Source organism: Cynocephalus volans, chromosome 12, assembly GCF_027409185.1.
Source record: "Cynocephalus volans isolate mCynVol1 chromosome 12, mCynVol1.pri, whole genome shotgun sequence".
Taxonomy (NCBI): domain Eukaryota; kingdom Metazoa; phylum Chordata; class Mammalia; order Dermoptera; family Cynocephalidae; genus Cynocephalus; species Cynocephalus volans.
Window position 1 is genome coordinate 106880971 of NC_084471.1, and position 16787 is coordinate 106897757.

The 16787-nt window shown below is 42.5% G+C and overlaps 1 protein-coding gene across 4 annotated transcripts; it reads left to right on the top strand.

Moving 5' to 3' along the window:
- The first annotated feature begins 2115 nt into the window (after positions 1-2115).
- On the top strand, positions 2116-11950 carry CLEC4A (C-type lectin domain family 4 member A). Of its 4 annotated transcripts, XM_063076071.1 has the most exons (6): positions 2116-2204; positions 6115-6231; positions 9144-9245; positions 9889-10040; positions 10754-10869; positions 11809-11950. In XM_063076071.1, the coding sequence occupies exons 1-6, from the start codon at positions 2123-2125 to the stop codon at positions 11948-11950; spliced, it is 711 nt and encodes a 236-aa protein (XP_062932141.1). In that variant the 5' UTR covers positions 2116-2122. The 4 variants fall into 4 exon arrangements, with proteins under 4 accessions (XP_062932141.1, XP_062932142.1, XP_062932143.1 ...); XM_063076072.1 differs by lacking the exon at positions 9144-9245; XM_063076073.1 differs by lacking the exon at positions 6115-6231.
- The last annotated feature ends 4837 nt before the right edge of the window (positions 11951-16787 follow it).

Genomic DNA, 16787 nt, shown 5'->3' on the forward strand with positions numbered 1-16787 from the left:
AGCACCAGGAACCAGAGCACAGCAGAGTAGCACAGCAGAGTAGCACAGAGTGTCAGGACCTCAGCAAGGCGAGAGGATGTCTCTGGGCAGGGCTGGCTGGCCTCGTGCGAGAACATCCAAGCAGAGTGGGGAAGACGTCAATGCAGGGGGCAGGGGGTCAGAGCCCAACCAGGGAGAGGAGGGCCTCTGAGTGGGGGGCAGTGCCGCAAAGACGGGGGTCGGTAGCATCCAGGAGATGGGTCAAGTAAGCAAATTAGTTAAAGATAATGAAAACAGGTTTCCTATTGTCACAGAAGGGAGTTAGAAATGTGGTGTGTTCATCTGTTCTTGTGTTGTTATAATGGAATACCCGAGGCAGCATAATTCATAAAGAAAAGGGGTTTCTTTGGCTCATGATTCTGGGGCAGCTGAATCTGGAAGGGTCTCAGGCTGATTCTACTCATGGAGGAAAGTGGCAGGGCAGCCTGCGGGTGCAAGACCACATGGCGAGAGAGAAAGCAAGAGAGAAAGGGGAGGTGCCAGGCTCTTTTTAACAGCCCCCTCTCATGGGAACGAATCCATTTCTACCATTTCACTCACTCCCCAGGGAGGGCCTTAATCTATTCATAAGGGATCCACCCCCATGCCCCGAACACCTCCCACTAGGCTACCTTTCAACACGGCTACATCGAGGATCAGATTTCCACATGAGCTTTTGGGGAACAACATGTCTAAACTATATCATGTGAAGAGTGAGAAAATTAGAATAAAACAGGTGGGGTTAGATTGGAATTAGAGGTATTAGTGTGAACTCATGGTTTTCAATATGTTTAGATACAGAAATAGATATAGAAATAAAGAAATATAGAAGTAAAGGTAGAGGTAAGTATGTAGGGTGCGTGTGTGCGTGTGTGTGCGTGCGTGCGTGTGCGCGTGTGCGTGCGTGCGTGTGTGTGTGCGTGCGTGTGCGCGCGCGTGTGCGTGTGTGTGCGTGCGTGCGTGTGTGTGTGTGTGCGTGCGTGCGTGTGTGCGTGCGTGTGTGCGTGCGTGCGTGCGCGCGTGTGTGTGCGTGCGTGCGTGCGTGTGTGTGCTATGCAGGAGAAAAAGGAGTTTGGGGGATATTAAAAGAAGGAGGATCATTCAGGAAGAGCTGAGGGCAGAACATCTGAGTGTGAGCTGGGAACAAGTCTGTGGAAAGATTCTTTATGAAGGATTTAGATTTTGGAGTGTTTTCCTCTTGGCTTTTGGAAAAAGTCATATTTAGCACTCAGTTCAACTTTATCCCTTTCTACACTGTGATTTCATTTTCCCTAACTGTGAAAACATAGTCATGTGTACCTGGATGGCCTTTTGTCGAGGTGGTGTGGAGATCAAAGGACTAGAGAGGTGTGGGGTGAAGACTAGCCTCCTCCTGCAGCATCCAGTAAAGAGAGCTGCTTCCAGGGGTTCTGCTGGTGACTGGTAGCAAAATGAATGGAGATTCATGAGGAAGTTAGTTACGATGAACAGGGAAAAGCAGAGAGCATGGAGAGCATCTTCAGAAAGCGTCAGATTTACTCGTGCTTTTACTAGAGGACTCTGACTCTTGAAAACGGGAGGCCGATGTGAGTTTGGTGTCAATGAGTCTCTTAGAATGTTGTGCCAAGAAGTTACCTGATCAGCAAAAAATGATGAGATGAATGCGATGTGAATGAGTGTTTGCTTAGGTTGCCTGGTTTTTTAACAATTATGTTTGCATGTGGAAGTGCGTGAGTTTTATATTTGCTGGTGAGTTCAGAGAACACGGTTCTCAGAAAAGACTTCCCCAATTGTTTGGTTCCTCTTTTCCTTTCCTTCCCCCTTCTTTCCTCCACCCTTTGAGTTCCCCCTTTTATGACCTTTGCTAGCATATGTTTAAAGCCGTGATTCTCACTTTGTTCCTCCTGGGGCTTGAACCTCTTTCTGTGGACTGAGTGGCTCTGCATTGCAGTTTTTAGTTCTCATGAGATACCTCTCAGAGTACTTGTCTATTCGTTGCCTCTGTTTTCATCCAGTTGAGTGATAGAAAGTAGACAATTTACCACATGCTTGGTTATCATTCATAAGATATTTTAAGGAGGGGATAAAACGATTTTCTGAAGAAGGCAGAAGGTATCTTCTGAATATGGCTTTGGAAATCACTTATGCTGAAGTGACGTTCAAAAATGAATCCAAGTCCTCAGGCATCAACTCAGACTCTGCTGCAGGTAAAATACATTTTCTGATGGTCAGAGTTAGTGATGAAGGATGAAGAGAGGGTTTACAAACAAGGCGTGGGTGATGTTGGAGACATAGGAGTCTCTCAGAAGGTTGAGCTGCTTGTAGATAACATTGAGGAGTTGTAGAGTTGTACAGTGGGGAAGAAGAGATTTCATGATACTGTTTTTACCCTCAACTCTGCTGAGTATAAGAAAACTGAGGTGTGAGAAATCAACTACTGTCCTGAGCTAAGGAGAGTGCTATGAGGCTGAGAAGTTGTGCTTCTGCGTCTTCCAGGGCTGAGTGAGGCTGGAGTCAAGAGGTTAAGTATGGCTTCTGAAACCTTCAGCCCAGATTCAGGAGTTACGGATGAATTAGCGAGATCTGTTTCTCAATCAGTTAGAGGGGAAGAGTTTGGGTGGAAAGGGTGTATTTGTTAGTACTGGACTGATGTGGAACAAAACACCAACACAGATTAGAGACTAGAAAGTCTTACAGAGAAAGTCCCTTAAATTTCCAGGCAATTTTTCCTGAAAAGAGAAAATCTACTGCATATAGCATCTCTGAGACAGACTCAATTGAATTTGGGAGTGGATAAAAGGTAGTTTGGGGGGCATGTGTGATATCACAGATACAGAGCAAGAGAGAGGAAAAAAGGCATGTAGAATGCAAGAAGTTATGGGGGTTCAAGGGGCAGGACTGCTCACTCTTTTAGAACACCTCTGTGTTAAAGAAAAAGTTAGAAAAAGTGCCCCCCCCCTTTAAAAGCTGTATGTAATTTCTTTATTATACGAGTAGTAATGCTCATTAGAGAAAAATTTAAATTATACTTGCTCTTACCATCTACAGAAAAATCATAATTTGTATTTTTGTGTATATGGTTCCATATATAAATATACATAAATGTGTTTATGTATTTTTTTCTAAAAATGAAATTGTATTATATAATACTGAGGGCTTTGTCCCTCTGTGACAATATATCATAACTTAAAGACATGATTCCTAATCATGAGATAGTGACTAAAAAAACTGATCTTATCTTAAAGAGAGATAATTATAAAGATTTATCTGCCATAGTATTGCTTAAAGTAAAGCTGGAAACAATCTGGAAGATTATTTAAATATATAATAAACTACTATAAACCGTAATAAAGAGTATTAAAAAATGTGATGGTATGAAAAATTTTCATGATATAGTGTAAAAGAAAACAGTAGGTCAGAAATTAGTATTTATGGTATGTCAGTCATGTGGGAAAATGTACATATATGTAATATTCACTTTTAAAATTGCTGGAATGATACATACCAAAATAAAAGTTATCCTCAATGGTAGGAATTTGTGCTTGTATGTACTTGTATTTCCTAAGCTTGTAAAGTAAAAATTATTATTTTCTCTCTACTTCTATTTTGGTATTTGATGGAGTTTGGATGTGTCGTCCCCTCCAAAACTCATGTAGAAATTTGATCCCCAAAGTGGCAGTGTTGGAAACTGATTGAGTCATGGGGGTGGATCCCTCATGAATGGATTAATGCTCTCCCTGGGGGAGGGGGGATTAATGAGTGAGTTCTCGCTCAATTAGTTCCCGTGAGAGCTCGTTGCTTAAAAAGACCCTGGCACCTTCTCTCTCTCTCTCTCTCTCTCTCTCTCTCTCTCTTCCTCTCTCGCCATGTGATCTGCTTGTACCTGCTGGCTGCCTGCCACTTTCCACCATGAGTAGAAGCAGCCTGAGGCCCATGCCAGATGCAGCTGTCCCAGAATCATAAGCCAAATAAATCTCTCTTCTTTATAAATTACCCAGTCTCAGGTAATTCTGTTATAGCAACACAAAATGGACTAAAACAGAAAATTGGTACTGAGGAGTGGGTGTTGCTAAACAGATTCCTGAAAATGTGGATGCATCTTTGGAGCTGGGTAATGGGCAAAGGTTGGAAGAGTTTGGAGAACTTAAAAGAAGAGAAAAAGATGAGGGAAAGTTTGGAATGTCTTAGAGACTTATGTGGTTGTGAGCAGAATGCTGATAGAAATGTGGACAGTAAAGGCCATGCAGATGATGAGGTCTCAGATAGGAATGAGGAACTTACTGGGAATTGGACAAAAGATCACCCTTGCTACACCATAGCAGGGAACCTGGCTTGCACTTTGTTGAAGTTGGAACTTAAGAGTTGTGAACCAGAACATTTGGCCAAAGAAATTTCTAAGCAGCAAAGCATTAAGGAAGCTGCATGGTTACTTTTAAGAGCCTACTCTGAGTTGGCAGCAAAACCATGATGTAAAGCCAGAATTTAAAAGAGAATCAGAGCATGAAGATTTGGAAAATTTGCAGCGTGGCCATGTGGTAAAGAAGCAGAGAGCCAGTAAAAAATGCAATGGCGAAGCAGATAAACTGGTTGCTAAAGACATTACCTTGGCACTGAGGCAGCTAGATGCTAATAGAGCAGAAAATGAGAGGAGAGCCCTGCAGGCATTTCAGAAGTCTGGAAGGGGGCCCTACCCATCACAGACCCTGAGGCCTAGAAGGTGAGTTATCCTGGAGGAGAGACTTGGAGCACAGCTGCCTTCAGGATCCTGCTCCCTGCATCCCAGCTACTCCGGCTGGAGTGGCCCCAAGTGTGCTTCATGCAGCAGCCCTGGAGAGTAGAGGCCTGAAACCTCAGTGGCATCCATGTTGTGTTAAGTCTGCAGGCTGGCCGGACACGAGAACAGTGGAGGTGTGGCAGCGTCCACCTAGTTTCCAGGGTCTGTGTGGAAAAGCCTGGGGGCCCAGGCAGAGACTTGCTGCAGGGGTGTAGCCACTGCAGAGACCATCTATTAGAGCAATGCTGAGCAGGCAAGTGGGGTCAGAGCCCCCACAGAGAGCTGCCACCAGGGAAATGTCTAGTATAGCCAATGCAGCAGGGCTGCCACCAGGACCCCAGAACTTCGGGGCCACTGGTAACATGCAACACAGGCCTGGAAAAGCCACAGGCACCAGTGTGGCCCACTGAGCTGTGCCTGGCAGAGCTGTGGGAACAAGGCTGCCTGATGCTTTGGGGGCCCAAATGCCCCATTGTGTCCAGGACACAGGACTTGAAATCCAAAAAGATTATTTTGGAGCTTTAAAATTTAATGTCTGTCCTGCTGGGTTTTGGACTTGTTTGGGGCCTGTTTCTCCTTTCATCGGCCTATTCCTCCCTTTTGGAATGGGAATGTGTACCCAATGTCTGCTCCACCATTATTTCACAGCTGGAAGGACTTTTGGTTTTGGTCTCAGAGGAGACTTTGGACTTTGAATTTTTAAGTTGGTGCTGGAACAAGCTAAGACTTTTGGGACTGTTGGGATAGAATTTTGGGATTGAATTTTGTATGTGAGAATGACATGAGTTTGGGGGGCCAGGGGTGGAATGATTGAGTTTGCATGTGCTGTCCCCTCCAAAACTCATGTGGAAATTTGATCTCCAGTGTGACAGTGTTGGAAACTGATTGAGTCATGGGGGCGGATCCCTCATGAATGGATTAATGCTCTCCCTGGGGGAGGGGGGATTAATGAGTGAGTTCTCGCTCGATTAGTTCCCGCGAGAGCGTGTTGCTTAAAAAGACTCTGGCACCTCCTCTCCCTCTTGCTTCTCTCTCTCGCTTCTTCTCGCCATGTGATCTGCTTGTACCCGCCGGCTGCCTGCCGCTTTCCACCATGAGGAGAAGCAGCCTGAGGCCTGTGCCAGATGCAGCTGTCCCAGAATCATAAGCCAAATAAACCTCTCTTTATAAATTACCCAGTCTCAGGTAATTCTGTTATAGCAACACAAAATGGACTAAAACAATATTATTTTAAGTGTCAGACCATTAGTAATTGCATGTCATCCAAGACAAGGGAGAAGAGGAGGAAGAGGAAGTCAGGACAGAACTTATTACTGATGAAACTAATTTGGTTTCTCCTTCAGCTCCCAAAGAGAAGACTACCCCTCATGAAAGTAATCACAGCTTTTCTAAGCTGCTTTGTACTTCACTGCTGATATTTCTCCTGCTATCGGCAATCTCATTCTTTACTGCTTTTATCAGTAAGTATTCCAACTGAATCAGTAAGCAGTGTCTGCCTTACACAGAGAGAAGGTATCCATTAGAAACTGACATTTAACAATGGGTTTATCCAGAAATCTGAAAAATAAATTTTCTCTGGGGGATGCCATTTGTGGGAATCCATTGGCAATTTTGCCCTTTATTTGGATTATTCTCCTATAAAAATAATAGAATTCATTTTCTTTAGAGAAGTTGAAGAGTATGAGAGTATGTGAGTATACGTGTTTTTGTCGGAAAGTAAAATCTATGGGGCATTATCTCTATACTAGACATTGTGAACGTGAGGACAAATCTATATTTCCTTAATAGCATTTATAAGGCCTGTCTTATGTGAGTGCACAGGCACTTATATTTTGAGATGAGCAGGTGGACAAGAAGGAGATGGGAAAAAATATTCCAGGAAGAGTTCTCCATTGAATTTCATTCTAATTTTTTCAGTCGTGCTCAGGACTGTGTGAGATATAAAAGCCAATTTAGCAAACAGGTGTATTCTACATATCTTTGGCTTTCAGAATTCAGCAAATTTTTACAAGGCATAAAAAATAGTATATATTTGAGTAGATATTTTATTCATTCATTTGGCTGTTCAATAAATAGTAATGGCCATCTGCTATATGTCAGGCACTGTCCCAGAGAGTCCAGACAGAGCCACAGCCCCTGCCTGGTCTCAGGAAATTGAGAGAATAGTCAAATAACCCACTGGTTACAACATTATATGATAAATCTTGTGCAGGTAAGAAGTAGGCACAGGAGACTGAAGTAGGCTTCTTGGAGGAGGTGACGTCTAGAGCTGTGTGTACTGATAATGACACAGAGATATGACGAAGCATGGAAAAATCGGGGGAAATATAAGTATGCATGACTGGAACATGTACTAACGAAAGAGCTAAGAAATGGAGTTGTAGGTGGTAGAAATAAATAGGACTCAGGTTATGAAGAGTGTTGTGTTTGGACTTTTTCCCCTAAAGTTTATTTTATCAATTATTTTTTGCTGCTTAGTGGATTAAAAAAACCAATTATTTATTTAGCTCATGATTCTGTGGTTTGGCCATTTAGACTGGTCTCAGTTGGGAGTTTCCTCTGGTCCTGACCAAACTTACACACGTGTAGTCAGGTACCAGTCACAGGTAACTCAACTTTTGAGGAACAAGATGTCAGCTGGAAGGACAGGAGCAATTTGGCCACATTTCTCTCAACATTCATCGTCTAGCCTGAGCTCATTCACATAGCAACTTTCAGACTGAGAGCAGAAGTAAGCAAAGCCTCTTGAAGTCTTGATGTGGAACCAGCACAGAGCTGTTTCTGCACATTCTATTGGCCAAAGGAAGCTTTAAAGGCAGCCCAGATTCAACTGGTGGGGAAAAAGACCCTATTCCTTGATTGGAGAAGCTCCAAAGTCACATTGCAGATGAATGTGCATACAGGGAGGCCTGAAAATTGTGGCCATTTTTGCAATATGTCACAGTCATGGAGAGCCACTGAAGAGTTTGAAACAGGAATCATAATAAACTTGACTGACAGAAATATGTTTTTGCAGAGGTGTGGAAAATGGATATATGAGGACAAAACTGGAGGCAAAGAGTCTAGTGTTAGTGAAAAAAGAAGAGGACGTAGCTTTGAGTGATAAAGGAAGCAGAATAAAGAGCCGCTTGATGAAGATTTACATCTGGGGAGTAAGGGACCCAAAGAAATAAAGAGTGACTCCAATATTCTGAGTTGGTTAACTGAGAAATCGTGAAGTTATTTAAAGAGGTAGACAATAGAGGATGGGTAGTAGGTTTGATTTAGAAGATGATTTAAGTTTTGGGCATGTTGAGTTTTTGTATGACTGTGGGAACTTTAAATGCATATGTCTAATGGGAGACATTTGTCTGGATTTCAGAAGAGAGCTCTGGAAGTCATTTACATATAAATAGCAGGTGACACCATGAGATATATGATGCCATTCAGGGGGAAGATTTATTATGAGAAGGAGGGATAAGGATGGAACTCTGGGGAATGTTACATTTTAAAAGAGGTGGATGGAGGAAGAGGAGCATATAAAAGAATATAAGAAGCAGCAGCAAGAAAGATGAGGCCAAACCAGGAAAGAGCAGTGTCCCAAGAGTTGAGAGGAAAGAAACTGGGGTCAAATATTGTAAGAGGTAAACAGGAGGATGACTAATAAGTGGTCCTAGGATATTACTGAGGATCTATTTCAAGGATGGTTTTAGTGAGGTGGTGGAAGCAAAAGCCCAAATGTAGTGGGACAAGGAGCAAATGGGAAGTGAGGAGGAAAGAAAAAAAAAACAGTGTCTACAGGGAAAGGTAGGTTAGTTTTAAACTGGGAGAGACATGAGAGTGTTAGTGTGCTGAGGGGTAAGAGCCAGTTGAGATGGAGCGAGCGAAGGAAAGAAGAGGAAGGGAGTATTGTGCTCTTGATCAATGTTGGGTTTTGTTTTTAAATCCTCCATTCATCAAAGTAACACAGAACTCCTCAGAATTAGCTCATTTCAACCCCCACAAAAGTCCCAGCCTGTGTGCATCATTAAGTGCAAGTATTTATCCACCCTCTACTCTGTCTTCCCAAGGTTTAGCCTCTACATGCATCCTACATTAAGTATTGAAGGGAAATATGGATAAGTCCCTTCAGACTCATTATGATGGACCTGTCATGTCCTCTTTCAACTACTGATCTTTCAGCTATTCCTGGGCGTATTTATGGTTTCAAAATCAGTAGTAGTAAGATTACATTGACTGTGGGGTGATGGGAAATCTTTTCATTCAGGATGAATCTACTCAAATAATTGGACATTTGTAGATTTTGTTTCTATACAGAATGCAAGAAAATAACAATAAAGAGCAAAGTCATAATGCTATCAGGAAAATGAATGGTCTTTATTCTCTTTTCCAGTATTCTTTCAAAAATATTATCAGCTTCTTGAAGAAAAAAAGACTATAGAAGAACTGGTTCACACAGAATTGGAGTGTAAAAAAGAAAATTTGACCACAGAAGGTAAAAATTAATGTGTCTAAAATTCAGTTGTTGATTACACTCTGTAAGGATCCCAAATCAATAGTTATAGTACGATTTCCAGGTAGATCATACTAAGAACTTAAGTCTCATGATCACTTTAAGCTACAAGTGTACAGATATATAGGACATAAAATTCTTATATGTAGAGCCTTAATTTCTCTATGAAAGGAAATAGAGGCTCACTTGTGAAAAAGTCTACATTGCTTTTAGATTTCTTCAGCCTTTGCTTCTTTCTGAACTTTTTGTTTTATTGGCAGCTGGCCAGTTTGGGGGATCCGAACCCTTGACCTTGGTGTTATCAGCATCGTGTTCTAACCGAGTGAACTAACCAGCCTTATTTTCTATTGAACCCTGGACATTTTTGTATTATGTTTTCGGAGTCTGGATCTTGTTTCAACATTGTATTTTAGCCGGTTTTCCTGATACCACTCCAGTAGGCAAAAGAGGAGCTGCATCAGTACTGCTTGCTGGAGGTAGACTTGGCCTCCCTGGCATGTGATGGGCAGGGGCTTCTTGTTACAACTGAGCGGGGATGTGAGTTCCAGCTTCTGTTTTAATAACACACACACTTTTGAAAGTGATTTGCTTATACTGTGCTTTTATGCTCCTCTCCCCAATACAGAGCAAGTCTGGAGCTGTTGCCCCAAAAACTGGAAGCCATTTAGTTCCAACTGCTACTTTATTTCTACTGAATCAAGATCTTGGAACGAGAGCGAGCAGAACTGCTCTGCATTGGAGGCTCATCTGATGGTGATCAACTCCAAGGAAAAGCAGGTGCTTCCTCGCAGACAACGGAGTCGCGAGCCCTGTCTGATTTTGTACATCTCTCTCGGCTAAGGAAATTTTTATTGTTTTGGGATATTGGCGCTATGGTAGGAGGCTTTCATTAAAGTAGATAAACTGTCCCCTAGGCCTTTACATTCCACATCTTCTTCCTGCTTCAATAAAACTAACCCTCCCCAAAAGAAATTGTGGCATTAAAAATATAACATGTGAAGGTTAAGTGGAAAGATGAAAATATTTTGGCCTGAAATATGAGTTTGTCACTTCAACATGCAAATGTTTTATAAATTATTAACTACTTAATAGAGAAGGAGTATTAAGTTGAATGGAAAATCAAGTTAAATCATGAAGAAGCACAATCAATAATCAGGAATGAAATTAAAGAATCTCTGAAGAAAAATGATTAAATCTTCAAAAATTCTTGTACCCAACTTTGAAGAATGCCATCTCTTTGTAATGAGGAAGAGAAGGGAGTCTGAGATGAGAATTCATTACGGTCGTGGGTAGAAATTGCTCCATGTGTGTTGCCTGTGACCTGCTCACAGGCAGAGGAATCTGCCATCTCGCCCTGCTCGGTCAGGGAAGACCTGCCCTCCAGGCTGGGGCCGCCTCCTGGCTGGTCCTCAATCTTCCCCCTTTCTTGTCATTTACCTAAGATTCAAGCTGAGTACTCTAAAGACTGCAACTCTCTTTTCATCCCTCAGGATTTCATCACCAGTCAGCTGCGAAAACAATATGCTTATTATGTGGGGCTGTCAGACCTGCAGGGAAATAGCCAATGGCAATGGGTTGATCAGACGCCATACAACAAAAATGTCACGTGAGTATAGAATTAGGTGAAAAAAATGTGAGTGCTCAATCACGCGGGGCTTTTAGGGTGTTTCAGCTGTCAGTACGAAGCTAAAATAGTTCCTCTTCTTTTTAACTCTTGGGCCCTGGGTTAAATAACTTTAGTTATTATCTCATTTGATCATTACAAGAACCCCATGGTACACATACTAGTTTGCCACTGGAGATGAAAAAAATCGAGTTTGGAGATAGTTCAGTTAAAGTCACCCAACTGTGGCAACACTAGTCTTCAGATCCACGTGGATTTGACACCAAACTCTGTGCTATTAAGCAGTACATTTATATCTCTAAATAGAACAAAAATTCATGTCAATTAACATCATAACCAATTATTAATATTTAATATCTTTCATAAAGCGGAAATGCTAAATTCTGAAAGTCATGATGTAAGTCCTTTAGTACGTTACCAGCACTGATCCTCAGAGCTACTGTGTGAAATATATAGTGACACTGCTGTAGTCCCCATTTTTTAAATAGGAAGACTGAGAATCAGGGAAATGAAATTCCTTGTCCAAGATAACAGGATAAGTAGAAGATCCAGAGATTTTAACTACTTCTTCAGACCCTAAAAGCAGTGCATTAAAAAAGGAGCAAACTGTTGATACGTTGACCGGGGTGAATCTTTTTATTATTTAAGGAAGCCCTACAGGTTGACAGTCCTATCTGCCGGGAGGATATTAAATGCAATAAGGCGAGAGAGTGCCAAGCAATGTGAGCACAGTTTCTAAGGGAAATACATGGCAGAGATGCAGGTGGAGGAGAAACCGCATGAGAAGTGGGCAGAGTTGATTTGGGCACATCTGACCCTGATTTCCACAAAGTTTAACCCCATCCCCCCACTCCTTACTGTCTCTGACCTTATTCAAAGCACTGTTTGAAGAAATACTCTAATCCTTTTTCTTCCTTTCAGATTCTGGCATTCAGGTGAGCCCAGTAATGTTGAAGAGCATTGTGTTATGCTAAATATTCGTTCACAAAGATGGGGCTGGAATGATGTCCATTGTGATGGTAAACAAATGTGGATTTGTGAGATGATGAAGATCTACTTATGAACTGAATTATTCTCTATGGACATGTGGTTGGATTGGCATCCATCATTAAAAAGACAGCTGATGAGCTCTTTTTATTTATGTGTAAGGGGGTGCCCATAGAATTATTAGCAGGCTGTCAGCTATTCTACTTATGATAGAGAGGTCCACACACTATTTATTTATTCATTAATAAAGTGAGCACTTATTGAGTGTTTTTCGTGTGCCGGAGATGATACTGGAGACCCCTTCTGTGCACACATGGAGGGAGCACGAGCCTCCTCTCCTAAGTTCTGTCCGATGGCTCAGGGGTTGTTTCCCAGCATAATTATATGATGTGTTTCCTCCACCTGTCTGGTTTTCATCTCTTCCCCAGCTTTACTGATGCATAATTGATAGATAAAACTGTATATATTTAATGCGAACAATATGATGATTTGATATATGAGGGTACTTCAAAAAATTTGTGTAAAAATTGAATTAAAAGTAATACAAATCCTTCCATGAACTTTTTGAAGACCCCTTATACATATATATTGTGAAATGATACCACCATCAAGTTAGTTAACACATTCGTCACCTCAGTTACCATTCTTGTGAGAACGTTTAAGATATACTCCCAGGAAATTTCTAGTGTACAATATGGTACTATTTGCTGTGGACCCCATGCTGTGCAGCAGATCCCCAGAACTCATTCCTCTTATAATTGAAAGTTTGTGCCCTTTGACCCACATCTCCCACTTATCTGAAGCCCCAGCCCTTGGCAACTACCATCCCACTCTTTGTTTCTACAAGTTTAATTTCTTTTTTAGATTCCAGAAAGAAGTGATATCACACAGTATTTGTTATTCTTCCTGTGACTTATTTCACTTAATATAATACCATGTTTTTGACAATGGCAGGATTTATTTTCTAATGGCTGAGTAATATTTCATTGTGTGCATATACTACATTTTCTTTATCCATTCATGCAGGGGCAGACAGTGTGTTTTTTCATGGCTATAGTGAGTAATACTGCAATGAACATAGGAGTTAAGGGGTTCTAAGGCCCTGATTTCATTTCCTCTGGATACATACCCAGAATTGGGATGGCTGGATCACACTGTAGTTCTATTTTTAGTATTTTGAGAAAACTTCATACTGCTTTTCATAATGGCTGTACCATCTTGCCTTCCCACTAATGGTGTAGGGGATTTCTTTTTCTACACATCCTTGCCCGAAGTTGTTTTCTTTCCTTTTTCTGATATATCTATCCCAAAAGGTGTGAGGTGATGTCTCATTGTGGTTTTGATTTTCATTTTGTCGTGATGATTAGTAATGTTGAGTACTTTCGTGTACCTGTAGGCCATTGTATGTCTTCATTGGAAAAATATCTGTTCAGATCTTTTGCCCATTATTTTTTTTACATTTTTTTTATTGAGTCATCATTGATTGTACATATTTTGGGGGTTCAACATTGATGTATGTTGATCAAGTCAATATTATTACCATACACACTATTACAAATGATACCTATTCTTTTTTTTTTTTTTGGTTTTTGCATATCTTTTTAAAAATTTTACTTCTCAAAATACATTGTAGTTGATTTTCATGCCCCTTTACCCATTCCTCTCCCCACCACACACACACATTGTATCTGTTCACTTGACTTAAATAGTTCAAGGAATTTTTGTGGTTATTCTGTCTTCTTCCACCCCAACACCCTTTATTTGTTTCTATGTTTATTTATTTGTTTGTTTTTAGTTCCCACAAGTAAGTGAGAACATGTGGTATTTCTCTTTCTGTGCCTGACTAGTTTCACTTAATATAATTTTCTCTAAGTCCATCCATGTTGTTGTAAATAGTAGTATTTCATTCTTTTTTATAGCTGAGTAGTATTCCATTGTGTAGATATACCACATTTTCTGTGTCTACTCATCTGATGATGGACATTTGGGCTGGTTCCAACTCTTAGCTATTATAAAGAGTGCTACAGTGAACATTGGGGAACAGGTATACCTTCGACTTGGTGATTTCCATTCCTCTGGGTATATTCCCAGCAGTGGGATAGCTGGGTCGTATGGTAGATCTATTTGCAATTGTTTGAGGAACCTCCATACCATTTTCCATAGAGGCTGCACCATTTTGCAGTCCCACCAACAATGTATGAGAGTTCCTTTTTCTCCGCAACCTCACCAGCATTTATCATTCAGTCTTTTGGATTTTAGCCATCCTAACCGGTGTGAGATGGTATCTCAGTGTGGTTTTGATTTGCATTTCCTGAATGATGAGTGATGTTGAGCATTTTTTCATGTGTCCTCCTTTGAGAAATGCCTATTCAGCTCCTTTGCCCATTTTTTAATTGGGTTATTTGTTTTTTTGCTGTAAAGTTGTTTGAGTCCCTTATGCCCCTTATCAAATCTCTCCCCATCCCCCTTTTCCTCCCCACTCCCACCTCTGATAACCCTAGATGATTTCTTTCCTTCTGAAAGAGTAACAGTTACTCTGTTGATTTGTTGCCTAGATGATCTGTCCAGTGCTGACAAAGGTGTGTTCAGGTCCCCCACTATTATGGTAGAGCAAATGCTTCTTCTATCACTCTGGAATGGGCTTTGTGGAGAGAGACATACACCTCTTTTCTTAGTCTCCACTGGTGACTCTCCTTGTGTCAATGCACTCAGTGGCTGGCAGACCATCTGCATGGTGGTTGTGGCATGTAGCTGCTTTTGTGGCAGCTGTGGTTATTGTGGTGGCTGTGGTGGGCCACCCACATGGAGGTGATGTTTTTGGTGTGCTCCTTGTGGTTTCAGGAGGAGGGGTAGGGCCCCAGATCCATGGCTGAGGATGCTGGGTGGGCCTTGTGGCAGCAATGGCATGCCTGGTTGTGGGCGGAGGGGTTGGTCCCTGGCTCCGTCTGGTTTTACGTTCTCAGTTGTTGTTGTGGAGCAGTTGGGTGGGAGGGCGAGAGGGGAAGGGAGAAGACAGTAGGATGGGAGAAGGAGGAAGGAGGGGTGGTGTGGTTGAGGCCCGTGGCACAACCCTTATTCCTTCAGGGGAGACCAGGGGGCTTCCAGTGGTGGCTTGGTCATTGCATAGCTGAATGCAGATGTCGGGTGGGTCTGTCTGCCAGCACCACACTCAGCCAGTGAGTGAACCGGCCATCCGTATATGGGATCCGAACCCGAGGCCTTGGTGTTCTCAGCACCGCACTCTCCCGAGTGAGCCACGGGCCGGCCCCTGATGTCGGGTGGGTCTGGTTGAAGCCTTTGGACCCCCCACTTCCCTGGCTCAGGAGACCAGGAGGCTTCCAGTGGTGGTTCAGTGGTTGTTGCTGGGCTGGGTGCAGGTGTTGGGGGGGTGCTAAGGCTGGGGCCCTCAGCCCCCCACTTCCCCAGCTTGGGAGCCCAGGGCACTTCCTGCAGCAGCTCAGTGGTCACCACGGGGCTGGTTGTGGGTGTCAGGGGCATGTCTGAGGCCTCCAGTCCACCCACTCCCTGGCTTGGGGGCCCAGGGGGTTTCTGGTGCATCTAGGTTTTATAGGTGTTCTTTGGTGAAGTGAGACCTTTACTAGTTAATATCAAACTTTGTCTCTGGTCTTTGGGTATTTTGTTTTTTCTCAGTTCTGTGTTGGGTTATTTGCTGTTCCCACCATTAAAACTCTGCACTGGAACTAATTTGTTGTCCTTTACTTACTTCTAAAATCGGGGAACTTCCTGTGGGGACCAGCACTTGAGCCTTGTGATTGAGCTAAGTTGCTGCTTTGCTGCTGATTCCCTGGGGAAGGCTTTTTGTGCAGCTCAGGTTTCAATGGTTGACTTTGCAGGTACTTCTGGGTCTCACGAGATCTAGTGTACCTGGGTTATGTAGAAACTCTCCAGCAAACTGCACCCCCTGAAGTTCTATGTTCCTGACCAGTCTAGACAGAGTGGTCCTGTGCTGATTGGGCGTCAGATTAGCTGTCCTTGCTGTGCTCAAGTTCCCTCAGTGGGCCTGACTCCCCCACCACCCACACTCCAAACACTTCCCATGGGACAGACCATGCCCTGGTCCCTTGCAATGGCTCACCTGCCCCCGAGTGGCTCCTTTTTTCCATTGTCTGTGGCCCCTCACTATGTGGGTCCACAGGAGCCCTGTTAGTGGTCTTGCTGGCCTGTGGGCCACCAAGGCCCTCTTCTCCCCTGCTGTCTCCAAGCAACTTCATAGGAAGGGAACAGCTGAAGTTTTGCCATCTCTTTCTCTGTGTGCTCAGCAGCTCCAGCCTTGCAGTGGCTGGGATTTGAAATGGTGGGAGCAATCCTTTCTCTTATTGTGGCTTCTCCTGCCTTCATGCACTCCATAGGTCTCTTCTCTTCCCCAGAGCCCTAGCAGCTCCTGTTTGGCTGTAGTTGCTTTTTAATAGTTGTAAATTGGTTGATTTGTGGGAGACAGTGACTCTGGCAACTGCCTATTCCACCAGCTTGACTGGAAGCCTCTTTTGCCCATTTTAAAATTAGGTTATTTGCTTTTTTTGCTATTGAGTTATAATAGTTTATTACATATTTTGGATATTAACTCTTTATCAGATATATAATTTGCAAATATGTTCTACCATTCTATTTTTTTTGAAACATATTGATTATACATATTTGTGGGGTACAGAGTTGAATATCAATGCATGTATACAATGTGTGATGATCAAATCAGGGTAATTATCATGTTCATCATTATAAAACTTAATCATTTCTTTGAAATGAATTTGCTCAATCTCCTCTCTTCTAGCCATTTGGTAACATGCAGAAAATTATTGTTAATTATAGATGTCCAGCTCTGCTGTACATCTGCAGAACTTGTTTTTCCTATGTGACTGTTACATGTCCATTAGCCAATCTCTCCCTACCCTCCC